Below are 15759 nucleotides of genomic sequence, written 5' to 3' on the forward strand. Positions count from 1 at the left end.
GGAAAATAAATGACTTGACTTGACATGAACTGCATGACTCGACAATATCTTGAATGTTTATTATTATTAATTCCAATAACTTATTATAAACAGTAATGGAATGTGTTTAAATAAATATTGCAACATTAATTAATTCATATGCAAAAATGTAAGCCCACCAGCACCACTGATCTTCATCTGCACAGTTAACTCAACGCGCCAAAATGACAGATGATTGTCATTTTCCCAGAAGTTCAAAAAAGATCAAATAAAGAATAAAAAAAGATTTGACAGATGTACATTATGCAATATCCAATAGGAACACCACAACCTCGAATTTCATCAGACATTTCAAAAACCACAAGGAAAGGTAAGTAAATCATTTCATTATCCAGAAAGATTCATATGAAAAATTACTGTTCAAATGTTTGAAGGTTGTCAGTAAATTAAAATTATTCACGATTAATCTCATGTTTTGTAGCACGACAAGTTTGAAATGACCCAACATTGCCTCTAAATGTGCATGTGCCTTTTCTAAACTTTCTCAACATTCAACAATATACCATAACCATTTGTTGGCAATATAAAAACCTAACAGGCAGATTTGCAGTCAACACTGTATTTAAAACATGACAAGTAGTATAAAGTATACAGAATGACTCATGTGTATGTATATAGTATAACTCATCAGAACTCGACTTGACTGATTTGTCTTCACTTGATGGTTAAGACTTGAGACATGCATGTGACTTGAACATGTGTGACTTTCTCCCACCTCTGCTGCAGAGTGTTTAAGCATCATAAGCGTTTCCTCACAAATGACAACAAAGCACATCTATCATACTGTGAACTGCTGAGCATGACCATTTATCAAGCTGTACATAAAAAGAACAGTACTAGCCCAAAAAATAATAGAGTATCAATAAAGTCCGGAAGTAATACTAATACTGATATACTCCTTTTCAGCCCAAACTCAAATGCTATTGGCTCACGCTATAGTCAGCGTTACAGGCAGGTAAAGCCACCAAAGCAGTCAAAATGAGGGACAGGCATGGTTCGAGTCAGTCAAAACATTTCAGAGGGCCATATTCGGCCCACAGGCTTTAGTTTGGGGACCCCTGGTCTAAAGCCCAAAGTATACTTAAGTCAGATGTGAATGCCTGGCATATGTGTACAGGAAGCATGGCGCAAATTTCATCATCAGCTGAGTGCTCGAGCACTGAACGCGTGCAGCCCTATTTTTCTAAAGGGCAGGGTATACTTCTGTTTTCTGCATTCCGTATTGGATCGTACCCAGTCGACTACCTTTCAAAGTATACTTAGACCACCAGCGATACAAACGCGTTTGATGCATGCCCACTACAACTGCTTTGTGATACTCTTTTAATACAGGCAGTGACTGGCCCATTGTACAAAGGTGCCTCTGTTTGTTCCTGGCAGGCAGAAGATTCTCTAACCCTATCCCTATCCCCACCCTAATCCTAACCATATGGAGCCTGTAAGCCTGGGTACCCTGCCAGGAACAGCCTGAGGCACCTTTTCCCCATTGTGGTCCAGGGGTCGAAATTAATCACTGAATCACTTGATGAGTGATTAAGTTAAATCACTTAATGAATTGACTGCCTTTCCACTAATCTTCAACATGTTTTACAATAAACAATCATTTTGGAATTAACTATGTGTGGAGTTTACCTATGCATGGAAGAGTGTCCTTAGCGGCACTTTTGTAACGCTCCCTTCCGTTGGCTTCAACCTATTCTCCCCGAAATCCTGAACACATCCCCCCGAGACCCCTCTCCCCAGATCGGTCTTCACTTCCATCGTGGGGGAGTAACTCCTGCAAACCTCAGCCCCTTGGATAAAGGCACAGACTACTCCAACGTAATTTCTCCACCGAAAATGGCTTTAATCAATGCACATTCCTTGGTCAACAAGACATTTTTACTCAACGGCTTCTCCACGCACAAATTGGACGTCATGTTCATTACTGAATCCTGGATAAAGGTGGGAGATCTAAGCCCTTTTGCTGATCTGGTTCGTGTAGACTGTACATTTTTTTATGCCCCCCGACTTATTGGATGAGGGGGTGGATTAGCTGTCATTTTAAAAAAACTCTTAAGTCTCTCTGCCAGACCGTATCGTGTACTGGGTATTCTAGCTTCGAAGCGCAGCTATTACAGCTGGAGTGGAATGGACCGGTGATGATAGCTGTGGTTTATCGACCTCCACACTCTGTGAAAGATTTTATACATGAATTCGCCGAATTCATGGGGTTATTACTACAAAATGTGACCACTTTTTACTGGTTGGTGACTTTAACATCCATGTGTGCTGTCAGTCTAAACCTTTAGCGAAAGAGTTCCTCAGCCTTATTGACTCTTTTAATTAAGTCCAGTGGATAAAGGACCGTACACACATTCATGGTCATACTCTAGACTTGTTTTTTTTTTCATACGGTTTGTCCATTGCTGAAAAAGAAGTCTTGGATACGTTGTTATCCGATCAACTGCCGATATTATTTTATATGTCTATCCCTATGCTCACTCAAAGAGCAACTCTAGTTGAAGAACTGGTCCTTTATTACTCCTCATTTCTGTGAAGATTTTAATCAGCGGTTTAATATGACCTGTACATTACTGTCCCTTGATTCTCCGTTACCGGATATGGATCCTGACCACCACCTCAGGTTGCTAAACTCTGTATGCTTGGACGTTTTAAATGATACTGCACCACTAAAACAAGGTAAATCGAAAAGTAGATCTGAACCATGGCTCAACTCCATTACTCACTCTTCTAGACATGCATGCAGAAGAGCTGAGCGAAAAAGGACAAACTTCAAGTTTCTTTCGAAATACTGAAAGACTGCTTATTGGCATATCAGAGAACTGTAAAATCTCAAATTTAAATACAAATAATCACCATCGTCCAAAGGTTTTGTTTTCTGTTATAACCTCTGTTTTGACCCCCATGTTAATGCTAGACCTAATCCTTCTGTTGTACTCTTGTGAAGGTTTATTGAGATTTTAAGAACTTAAGATCACAGTTAATGCCTTGCGTTGAGGATCAATTAAATTCTGTGCAGTGACTTGCCTCATGGGATGCCTTTGACACTATCACATTACATACATTTATAGAAATAACTGCCAGTCTTAAACCCTCCTTTTGCCCCCTTGATACTATTCATCCTCGGTACTTCAAGCATATAGTAGACTCAGTAGTTCCTGGTCTGGTTTCCTTCTTGAATAAATGTCTGTTTACAGGGTACATCCCCAAAGCCCTCAAAATTGCAGCCGTCACTCATTTGCTTAAGAAGCCTTCACTAGATGCATCTGTTTTAAATAATTTCCGACCAATCTCTGTCTTACCCTTTATTTCCAAAATAATGGTGACTTCAAAATTATGTACAGTGCATCTGGAAAGTATTCACAGCACTTCACTTTTTCCACATTTTGTTATGTTACAGCCTTATTCCAAAATTGATTAAATTCATTATTTTCCTCAAAATCCTACAAACAATACCCCATAATGACAACTTGAAAGAAGTTTGTTTGAAATCTTTGCAAATGTATTAAAAATAAAAAACATACATGTGAAAAATATCACATGTACATAAGTATTCACAGCCTTTGCTCAATACTTTGTTGAAGCACCTTTGGCACCAATTACAGCCTCAAGTCTTTTTGTATATGCTACTACAAGCTTGGCACACCTATTTTTGGGCAGTTTCTCCCATTCTTCTTTGCAGGACCTCTCAAGCTCCATCAGGTTGGATGGGGAGCATCAGTGCACAACCATTTTCAGATCTCTCCAGAGGTGTTCAATCAGGTTCAAGTCTGGGCTCTGGCTGGGCCACTCAAGGACATTCACAGAGTTGTTCCATAGCCACTCCTTTGTTATCTTGGCTGTGTGCTTAGGGTCATTGTCCTGTTGGAAGATAAACCTTCCCCCCAGTCTGAGGTCCAGAGCGCTCTGGAGCAGGTTTTCATCAAGGATGTCCCTGTACATTGCTGCATTCATCTTTCCCTTGATCCTGACTAGTCTCCCAGTTCCTGCCGCTGAAAAACATCCCCACAGCATGATGCTACCTCCAACATGCTTCACTGTAGTGATGATATTGGGCAGGTGATGAGCGGTGCCTGGTTTCCTCCAGACATGACACTTGCCATTCAGGCCAAAGAAATCAATCTTTGTTTCATCAGACCAGAGAATTTTGTTTCTCATGGTCTGAGAGTCCTTCAGGTGCCTTTTGGCAAACTCCAGGCGGGCTATCGTGTGTCTTTTACTGAGGAGTTGCTCTATTCTTGTGCCAGCACTTTTCTCTCTTTACATGCTCCATCTGGGTTCCATTATCAGAAAGCATGGTATCTCCTACCACTTTTACGCTGATGATACTCAAATTTACTTACCGGTTAAACAAAATGATCACATTGCATTCAAATCTCTTCTAGCTTGTTTTTGAATAAAGATAAGACAGAATTGATTGTCTTTGGTCCTACAGAAAATGTTGATGTCAATAATGCTGATTGCGGAAATCTCAATGCTTTCCTCTCTCCTCAAGTACGGAACCTGGGTGTCCAGTTTGATAGCCAGCTGAAATTTGACATATTAGTGCTGTCATAGGTTCCAATTTCTTTCAGCTACATCTACTCTCTAAAGTTAAATCCTTTTTCAGAGAAAACATTGGAGATAGCAGTTTATGCTTTCATCACTTTTCATCTGGACTACTGTAATTCTCTCTATTGTGGAATTTCCAAATCTCTAATTGCTTGACTTCAGTTAGTTCAAAATGCAGCAACAACATTTTTAAAAGGAGGTCGTAAGTATGATCATGTTACCTCCATTTTAAAATCACTTCACTAGCTGCCGGTTCAAGTTAGAATTTATTTAAAAATGGTATTGTTTCTTTACAAGTCATTACACAACCAAGCTCCCAGTTACTTATCAGACTTACTACATACTTACAATCCACCTAGAAGTCTGAGATCCAGTGATCAATAAATATCTCCTCGAAAGGAGAGCCTTTTCGGTTGTGGGTCCTATTTTATGGAATAGTTATCAGATTGTCACCTTCATTATCGGTTTTTAAATCTTTTCTTAAAACTCATTTCTTTTCACTGGCTTTTAATAGCATCTAATGTCCTGGTCTTAAATTGTTATGTGTTTTTATAACTTTGTATTTATAATTTTGTATTGTACAGCACTATGTTCTTCCTTGATGCTGTTTTTAAATGTGCTATATAAATAAAAAAGAACTTGAACTTGTTTACAATGATACTAATTGCTGTTTTATCAGAGAAGTCATGGACATTTTTGCGACAGGTAGGTGTCAGCTTGTTCTCATTTCATTTGTATAGTATCCGCAAATGGTGACTTACTATCGTAAAACGCTAGTTAACCGTTACGCTATAGACAGATAGAAAATCCACTCTATGGATTGTACTGTAAGTTCATTAAGAAACGAAACCCCATTACTACCACATTTGTACGCATGCAGTGTAGACAGCTTTATTTGTCTTTTATAGAATACTGTCAAAAACTTCGAAGGAGCTATCTGATTCAGCCAAAGCCAGTTTACTTTTTGTTTAAACTTATTAGGCATAAGACTTAAAAAAAAAAAAAGTACCATGGTATTACGATATTTTGGAATGAGTAGAGACGCTAGCACACTGCTAAACGTTCCAGTTTATTGACAACGAATGACTAGTAGGTCGAAACGTCAATAAACTGGAACGTTTCGCAGTTTGCCAGCATCTCCACTCATTCCTATGAACTTATAGTTGTGCACATGGTGTGGTGTGGAATGAATCAAAAGCATTTTTATGAAACATTTTATTGATACCATTTTTCAGTTGTTTCTCCATTTCTCCCCATTGTTTTCCCCACTGATGGTCATAAATGTGGCCATTGTGAGGAAAAAATTTCAATATGTTGCTTTACCAGACATAAATTTGTAATTTTCTATATTTTAAAGTTTTGCATTTGTTATTTTTGGATACAAAGGATTTAATTTATATTCCATGTTTACTGAAGCACCCCACCACATAAAACACTGTTCACCATCCCTTCTCGTTAGCGTAAAAAGGTAATTGAATAATTTTGAAAAACTATTTAATAAAAATTATGTTATTAACATTTTAATAAAACAGGAAAAAAGTACTTATCTGTAATGGATCTTGCGTTACTGTACACCAGCTATACTAGACTGATCTCACTGTGAAATTGGAAACAGTAGGTTAACTTTTCTTTAGATAAAATTGGTCTGTGCTAACTGAAATTTGAAACACTGTCCCCAGTTTTATGCAAACACAATTACTTCCTGGTTTTGCTGGGGAAGGTAAACATGCTGGAGCCGATGCAAATATGTCTGATAGGAGATGCCGTTGTCAATAAGTTGGCATAATGTGGCCCTTCCTAGGCTACCGGAAATATTAGAAAAAACTTGCCGACCTCCCGTGTGATCAGGTTTGCTATAAAGTCTTTGTTTTCTGAAAGTAAGATGAGGAAAGAACAATGTTGCATAAATCTACTTCTGTTTGTCTTTAGAGTCATATGTGCACATGTATTTTATTAACAAGTATTTCCAAAACGAAATGTCGAACCCATTCGTTTCTTCTTTTTTTCCAAAAAGGGAACTGAACTGTATGTTAACAGCAATAATGATAAAATCATGATACATTACTTTAATATCCTATAATTTCATGATTGTCACAATTTTATTTTAACAATTTGTTGTTTTCACTTTAGACCTGAATGTGAAAGAGGAAAGTCAAGAACTGAATGAAGAGGACAAGAAATATAACACAGAATCAACTGACCGAAAAAAAGCCAAAAAGCCCTTCACCTGCTCTCAATGTGGAAACTGTTTCATAGCCAAAAAAAGTCTCAAGTGTCACATGAGAATTCACACTGGAGAGAGGCCCTACATGTGCCAAGAGTGTGGGAAGAGTTTTGTTTATAGTGGAAGCTTTGCTGTGCACAAGCGAATTCACAAAAACGAGAAGCTTTTCACGTGCCATCAGTGTGGAAGGGGTTTCACAGTGAAAGAAAATCTTAAAATGCACATGAGAATTCACACTGGAGAAAAGCCTTTTACATGCCAAGAGTGTGGAAAGAGTTTTGCACTAAAAACAGGTCTTAAGGTTCACCTGAGAATGCACACTGGAGAGAACCCTTTTACATGCCAAGAGTGTGGGAAGAGTTTCACACAAAAAATAAACCTACAGACTCACATGAGATTTCACACTGGAGAGAGACCATACACTTGCCAAGAGTGTGGGAAGAGTTTTGTTTATAGTGGAAGCCTTGATGTGCACAAGCGAATTCACACTAAAGACAAGCTTTTCTCATGCCATCAGTGTGGAAGGGGGTTCACAGTGAAAGGAAACCTTAATATTCACATGAGAATTCACACTGGAGAGAAGCCTTTCACATGCCAACAATGTGGAAAGAGTTTTGTACAAAAAACAGGTCTTAAGACACACATGAGAAAGCACACTGGAGAGAACCCTTTTACATGCCAAGATTGTGGGAAGAGTTTCACAAGAAAAATAAACCTACAGACTCACATGAGAATTCACACTGGAGAGAGACCCTATGTATGCCAAGAGTGTGGGAAGAGTTTTAATAATAATGGAAGCTTTTTTGCACACAAGCGAATTCACGCTAAAGAGACACTTTTCACGTGCCGTCAGTGTGGAAAGAGATTCACATATAAAGGAAACCTTAAAATGCACATGAGAATTCACACTGGAGAGAGGCCTTTCACATGCCAAGAGTGTGGAAAGAGTTTTATTTGTAATGGAAGCCTTATTGTGCATAAACGGGTTCACACTAAAGAGAAGCTCTTCACGTGCCATCAGTGTGGAAGGGCTTTTGCACGGAAAGGAACCCTTAAAATGCACATGAGAATTCACACTGGAGAGAAGCCTTTCACGTGCAAAGAGTGTGGAAAGAATTTTGCGCGTAGAGAAGCACATCGTTTGCACATGCGAATTCACACTGGTGAGAGACCATTTACATGCCATCAGTGTGGAAAGGGTTTCATACAGGCAAAGAGACTCAAAATACATCAGTGCTCACACCTGTAAATTCATGGAAAAGTGAAGCCTTAAGCAGTGCCTGTGGCATTCACAGAAGGGGGCAGCAGGGCCGAGAGTCCCTTTAATTCACAAATCTAAAGGTACCCTTTCTGTCGTTCAGAAAAAGGGGAGAATTTGTAATAATTAAATAAAAATAGTTAAATAAATAAAAATTTAATCTCATAATATCTTTTGTTAAAGAAAATTAAGCGGAGGTGCCTTTAACAGCAAACGCAACACCAGATTGAGGCAGATTCCAATTGTAAGTGATCCTCCTTATGCCCTACTCTCTCCGAACTGAGCCCTTGAAGTGGGTACTCTGGAGGAAACATGGCATTACTGTGAATTTGCCTTTTGCTTACGTGGAAAGGCCCTTCGATAAAAGACTAATTTTCTAACATTCATTTTGATTGAGCTTTCGAATAGCATCCCCTCCCGCAGCATTGTCCTTCAAGGGAGAAATAACGCAGATTGCAATTTGCCCCGTAACATCAAAGTGCTGTTACCTCAGATGAGTAACAGGTCAGATAAAAAGCCCACTCCATGTATTGTGTTTGAAGTTCATCAAAAGAATAAAACTTGATTGCTACCACATTTTCGACATCGCACACTTGTGGAGTGTACACAGATATATTAATTATAATAGGAGTTGCCGTGTTGCTTTCAGTGATAGAAATTCAAATAGTCTTTTATAAAACACATTAATAAACTGAAGGAGCTATCTGGTTCAGCCAAAGCTAGTTTGTTTTTGTTTAAACTAATAAATGATTAGACTAATCACTTTTTTTTATATAAAATACCATTTTATTCCCATTTTTTGGACATGTAGTCTACACTGATAACCATTCAAAACCATAGTACCAGCTTGACATAATTTTACCATGATTCCGCCATATTATTGTTGTAAGGTCCTATATATTAATGTATAAATATTAATGATAGAATACAGTAAAATAACATAAATATTAAAACTAATGAAGAGAAATTAATATAAGAAGTGTCAGTTACATAAAGATGATTATGGGGGTCGAGTGGAAGCAGCAGAGATGAAAGTGAAAAGAGTGATTAGACAAGAAAAACACGACAGCCCTAATCAAAAAGCTCTGTGCTGTTACCAGGGTAATAACATGGTACTGAATGATTATGACATTTATTTGTCATGGTACTCCAAGCAAGGTACTTTGAAAAATACCATGGTTTTACTGTGACTCGTGTCAAAAACATGGGAATCCCTTTCGATTCAGTTCACTCGACATTGGGAGAAATTGCTTTGAAGATTCCTTCTCCGACTACCTAGTTGAAGCCCTTGTACAATAATGCCAATCCTATGATTGGCAATGATGTTTGAACCTGGCCCCTTTAGGTGCTCAGTTGGCCTATATTTGCAGGCGCAAAATATTAATTTCTTCAGATCTTTCTTCCTTCAAGACAGCGACGTTATCTCTCGTCTTGGAAGCCCTCTCTGCTTCGCTGTCGAGATACGCTTCTTCAGCGGACAGGATCTTCTCTGCAGAAGTGTACAGGACGACTCATCACCATCAGTACTACTCAGTGCCTGCTGTGAGAAAACGCACTGCTCCCCTGAAGTGTTCCAGCAAAATTCTTTCCACCGCACTGTCAAAGACGCTTGAGGAGGAACGGCACCTCAAGTTTGAGATGGATGAATTTGAGGAGGATCTTGCACCAGCGCAACCCATTCTTTAGTGTCTGTCTCAGTTCAAACTTTCAATGGGCTTCAGGTCTGGAGATTGGGCTGGCCATAACAGGGTCTTGATCTGCTGCTCCACATGAGCATTGTCCTGCTGGAAATGCCAATCCTCAGAGTTGGGGAACATTGTCAGATCGGAAGGAAGCTAGTTTTCTTCCAGGATAACCTTGTATGTGGCTTTATTTATGCGTCCTTCACAAATACAAATCTGCCCGATTCCAGCCTTTCTGAAGCACCCCCAGATCAACATCAATCTTCCACCAAATTTCAAAATTTACAGTGGGTGCGAGACAATGTGGCTTGAAGTCCTCTCCAGGTCTCCGTTTAACCAGTAGATGACCAGGTGGAGTTATATGGTTCATATAGATTCCCAGGCTGAGATTAACTTTCCAGCTGGTTTTCACCATGTGGGGTTAATCATTAAATTATACACTTGGACATGTCTTAATAAGTCACCATCCTGTAGGCCTGTGACTTCCTATACATATTCTTTTTCAAGTGTTTATACCTCTGGGGGTATGATGTCATGTAGTGCGGCATGATGGGACTTTGTTCCCCAAAATCATTCCTCGCAATGACGAGTGAACTGAATCTCAGAGAACATCTCTGGTTACACATAACCTCGGCTCCCTGAGATTAAGGGAAGAAGACATTGCGAAAGCTAGCCACACCACTACTTCAGAGTAATCGAGTGATGCTGTACTGTTGTCCCTCATTCAGAAAATTCTGAAGAAATTGTGATTTTGCGCCCACTTATATAGGCCAAGTGCACGTTTAAAGGGCCTGGGCTCAAACACCATTGCCAATCACAGGATTTCTGTTATTGTACAAGGGCTTCAACTAGGTTATCTGAGAAGGAATCTCCAAAGTGATTTCTTGCAATGCCTCATTCCCTTCATCTCATTAAACCAAGGTTACATGTGTATCCGGAGATGTAATTAGACAGTGTCTGAAAATAAATAAATACCATGGTGCTTTTTGTGAGAAATATAACAGAATTGCCTTATTTGTGGTAAAGGCAACAAATGAAGAAGAAAAAATTATACAGTATTTACTATAATAAAAAATACTCAAAAAGCAAAGAAATTAGTCAAGAATACATAATAAAATCAGAGCCAGTTTTCATTCTTCTGCCCCTGTTCCTGCTATGGTCTGTGCACGTCACTGAGCCGTGCCCTCACTGCACGACTATCAGACTACCTGAAACTCTGTACTGCTTACATTACACAAGATTTCTTGTAATCTGTATTCTTGTTGTCGTAGCAGCTGGAGGAATGGGTTTACCCTTATCTCTTTGGCTGATTGATGTTGCACACATTCACTTGTAAGTGTTATAATCAAAAGGTATTTACAGTCTTCTTAATTATGTTCATTTATTCTTGTTGTAATCATTAGGATGCTACGATGTGTAATTTCTGGACCAATACTGATAACCAGTAATTCACAGCTTATTGTGACCGATAATAATAAAAAATAAAATCTCGATGTGTTAGATTGTCACCATAATTGTGATTTGCATGTGAAGTGTTGACGCTCATGCATGTCTCTTTGACGAGCTTAAGTCTGAATATGATAGAGGGATGTGATGTTGGTCTTTGACCATCAACTGGACATTTACCACCAAATGGCAGTTTAATTTACTTCTGACAATGGGATAGGCCTAACTACTTCCATGGTTATCAATAATATTAAAAGATAATATAAGTATTGAATTTGTATATTCACTTTGAATGTCTTGGGATGTAGTTGATTAAACAAAGAAACTAAGACATAAAGCTCATTTTAAGTTTGGTTTAAATTATGTTCCGTTTAAACAACTTTTCCTTTTAAGTTGACTCAATTTAAAATTAAGGCATGACAAACTCTTTTGTTAAGTTGAAACAAGATTTTTACACCCATCTATACAAATTCGAAGAGAAGTCTGATGTTGTGTAGTTGGGACTGGAACATTCTTTGATCCAGGTGAAAGGCCAACATCTCAAGTTTTCATGTTCTCACGAACTGGAGCTCCTGCAATGAAACCAAAACAATTCAAGAATCAGCAACGATTATTATATACAGTAAATATAACTTGAGGCTAAAAACACTCACTGTGCAGAACATGCTGCATATTTGAAATAAAATAAAAAATTAGTTTGAAGCTACGTCCACAATAATACGTTTTAGTTTCAAAACATCTTTTTCTCTATGTTTTGGCATATCCACACTGGGACATTGTTTTTGACAGTAGAAATGGAGCATTTAGAGAATGCTCTCCCAAGTGGATACATTTGAAAACGCTGTATTTGCATTGTATTGTGGACAGGGAAAAGAGAACAATCTGAAAACATTTTTTAAATGTATCTGGACGTAGCCTGAGAATGTCTCTGTGATGCATTCATCTTCCACAGGCTCATGAGAGTGTTACAGATCAAGCACGAGTTTCAGTCATAAAATGAGCAAATACTTCAATGAAGTTTATAAAATATGAAAGTGATTATTGTGAAGGTGGTTGTGTTTAAATACTCATAAACAATATAATGAATAAGCACCATTTATTTAAGTAAATGTTTGGCAGGTGTTAAATGGCTCTTTTGCTGTCAGAGATTTACCACATTTGACATATAGGCTAGTGACATGGTATCCAAATGTAACATTTCTCAACAAAGATAGTACAATTATAGTACAGGTTATCTGGAAAGCAGGGTATTACGTTTATGTTACCACAATGTTCTCCATGGGATTTATTAGTGACATTTTTTGAGACATGGCCACAATATTTATGGAACGTTAGCCAAGATTTAAAAAAATGGAACTTTACCTAGATGTTGTCACAACGTTGTCATAAAGTAATGTCACGCCGATGAAAGGAACACTAACTGGCAATGTCATCATAACATACGGTGTTTGCTGGGAATAACCTAAAAGCACTATTATAAGGTCATATTCCAAATGACTCCCGCTGCATTCAAAGTCCTCCGCAGTCACACAATAGCTCCGTGTGAGGAACAGAATAAAATTGAAGGTTATAATGCTGAAAATCTTTAAATCTCATTAAAAATGTGCATCAAAATAAACTTTTATTTTTAGAATGATTTGTGTTGCAGTTGCCCAAATGTTGAGTGGGGTATCCATGGAGCATCCAGCTACCAAACAACATGATCTACATTTTAATAATGACATTTTATGACAATCGTGTTTAATGTTATTAGCGTTAATCATGTTAAAGTCACTATGAATGAAGCACCTCCCACTGTTGTTTTGAATGAGTATTAAAACTAGCAGAAAATGTTCAAGAGATAAAGACGTCACTTCCTTAACCTGTTGATACGCACCCCCTTTTTGAGCACAAACCATGAAAATGACATACCTGAACTTAAACGGTTGTATTTACTGGACCCTTTGGAGTATGGACACAGTTGTAGTATCTTTTGAAAGAAGACAATAATAAAAGTACCAAGACAACCCAGAAATACAATGTTATCAAAGCCACAAGTCTAAAGAAGTTATGTTTCAAATTTGAAGATGATCTAACAAAAAATTTGGTTCCTGCAAGCTTTTGTCTCTGTAAAATCGCTGGAATCGTACAGAGTAAAATTGAGGCTCTGCCATTCAAGACGACACAAAATCTGACTGCACTGCTCGACTATTATGAATAAAATTATGCCCCATTTTTAAAAACAGACTTTGAGGCGGTATCTCATGTACATAATGGAGAATATATCAATAATTCCCAGATTTATCACTTTTATGGACAAAAAGTGCTATTGGATGTTTTTCAATGAACGCTTGACATGGACAGTTGATCAAAGTGTGGCGAACTGGATTCATCTGGCAATCGTGTTTTCATAAAGGTATGAACTCCTGTTTTGATATTGCATGGTTTGATATTGCATTGGCAAGCGAATTGCTTTCAATGAGAAACCTTTGTAGTCAATAGACTCGCAAAGAGCATTTGAATTTTATCATCGTGAAATTAGACATTTAGGTACAATTCTTTCATTATGACATGATATATGTTGGGCTTTTATTTCCATTTATTATTATTATTTTCATTTATAGTATTTAAAGTTTATTCAGCAACATTTAATAGTTTGTTGTGGTTAATGTTTAATCAGTTGTTTTCTGTATGCATCTCTGCTGGAGTGACCTGTTTTGTTCTGCGTGTTCCTAGACTTCTGTTCACTTTGCGTAAAGAACAGATCCAAATTATTGAACAATCACAGTCATTTTAAGATGCAATAATTGCCCCATCAAGAAGCATTATGTCACAGGATTGACCGATGTCATTGGTGCCATTGACGTGCATGTCTCGATTTCAGGGTCTGGTTGCATAAATCTGTTTTAGACGAGTCTTACAAGTTAGTTGTCTAAAACGTTTATTTAAGATTAGTCTTAACTTTTTCAGTCAGTTGCAAAAAAACTTAGATAGGTCTAATTTAAGACCAGAATGTAACACTGTATACCCCTGGCTAAAGCAGTCCCTAACAGTAATGAGGACAGCACTGACGAAGAGCTGCGCTGGTCTGCCACCACTGCTTTAGGATAGAGTTTGTATAGTGTTGTCAGCTGTGTTTATAATGAGAAGAAATGGTCCTCACTAAATTTTTAAATAAAACAATGGTTCATTCAGACTTTTTATTCCTCATTCAGTATTGTTCCTCGGCCACAAGGCCTCTTATGCCCCATACATTATTGAAATGTTGAATTACAGGATAGTGTCTAAATAATGTCTTTAATGTACTTACGTGCTCATTCAGCTTCAAAACTAACAGATGATCTTTTAATATTTGTATCAAAGTAAAATTCATGATTAAACTCAAATGACTCCACTACTTTGCCTGTGTCTGTGGTCCCCCACTGTCTTCTTATAGTTAAGGGCCTTCTTAATGGTGTAAATACTGGACAAGCTGTTTTGAAGAGACAATGTTGACTATTAAGGATTGATTATTTTTTTGTTTTGCAAAGTTTCATTTATTAGCCATACAAGCCGTATTGACTAATGAAACTATGCACTGATTGATACTTTAATTGAAAATCCCTGGTATATACTTTACTACTTAATAATTCATGTATCATGGTATTTACATTGTAATTATAGAACTTCATTTGGAGTTACCAACTCATTATCAACTGCACATACTTCCAGAGTACTGAAAGTGTTCAACAGACAAGTTGGACAGCCATCTTGTTCCCATAATGAATTTCCACCACAACAAACAGTTTAACGCTAATAAAGTTCTACATTTTCTAACTCCTTCATAGATTGTTATCCCTGTCTAACCATGTAAGTAAACTTCACTTGTTGTAATTGATTGATTTGTCTACTTAAAAGTAACATTATAAGATGCTTGGTCAATAAAGAAATACAAAATATGTATCAAGAAAAATCAGGCAAACATGCAAGATGGTCAACGGGGAATTGTTGTTACAATGTGGTACAACTCCACCAGAATAAGAAACATGGTAGTGTGTGTGTAACCCTGTATAATTTTACGAATGAATTCTAAAAAGGAATTAAATAAAGAGTTGTTAAAACTAACCAGAAATTAGTAAAGAGTGTAAGAAAAATTATAAAAAATCGGAAAAAAGAAATGCATGTCAGTGTGATGATTGACATCTTAATGATTGTCCAATTGCGTGAGATTTATGTTGATGTCCCGCCCCACCACGTTAGTTGCTGTATGGGGGAAGCCATTTTACTTATCTGCGTTACTGTGAGACGAGCAGCAGCATAACTTTGATTGTAAGAGTTAAGATCGTCAGAGATGATTGAAAAAGAGACATTTATATAATCTATGTTCTTTGGATTTGGTCGGGTTTTTTTTGTACTATGCTGGAACTGCGTTCATTTCAGCGTGACAACCCAAGATGGCGAGCCTTCCCAGCGAGATGAACATTGAACGATGCAAGATTTGAGTTTCAAACGAACACCTGTGGAATTGGGTAGGAGAGTTCTGATTGCCTGCTAGTTTTTTAAACAGGACTGAGTTTCGTTTTTGCAAGACTGCTCAG

At 37.7% G+C, this 15759-nt stretch overlaps 1 protein-coding gene across 1 annotated transcript in view; it reads left to right on the plus strand.

Annotated features, from left to right (window-relative positions):
* The window catches only part of LOC127645740 (zinc finger protein 850-like), a 39829-nt gene extending 25130 nt beyond the window's left edge, over positions 1 to 14699 (plus strand). Inside the window, exon 7 of the mRNA XM_052129401.1 lies at positions 6724 to 14699. Coding sequence (XP_051985361.1) covers positions 6724 to 8066 — 1343 coding nt within the window. The 3' untranslated portion in view covers positions 8067 to 14699. The remainder of the gene's footprint in view (positions 1 to 6723) is intronic.
* Positions 14700 to 15759: the final 1060 nt, after the last annotated feature.

This window comes from Xyrauchen texanus, chromosome 6 (assembly GCF_025860055.1).
Source record: "Xyrauchen texanus isolate HMW12.3.18 chromosome 6, RBS_HiC_50CHRs, whole genome shotgun sequence".
NCBI classification, from domain to species: Eukaryota; Metazoa; Chordata; class Actinopteri; order Cypriniformes; family Catostomidae; genus Xyrauchen; species Xyrauchen texanus.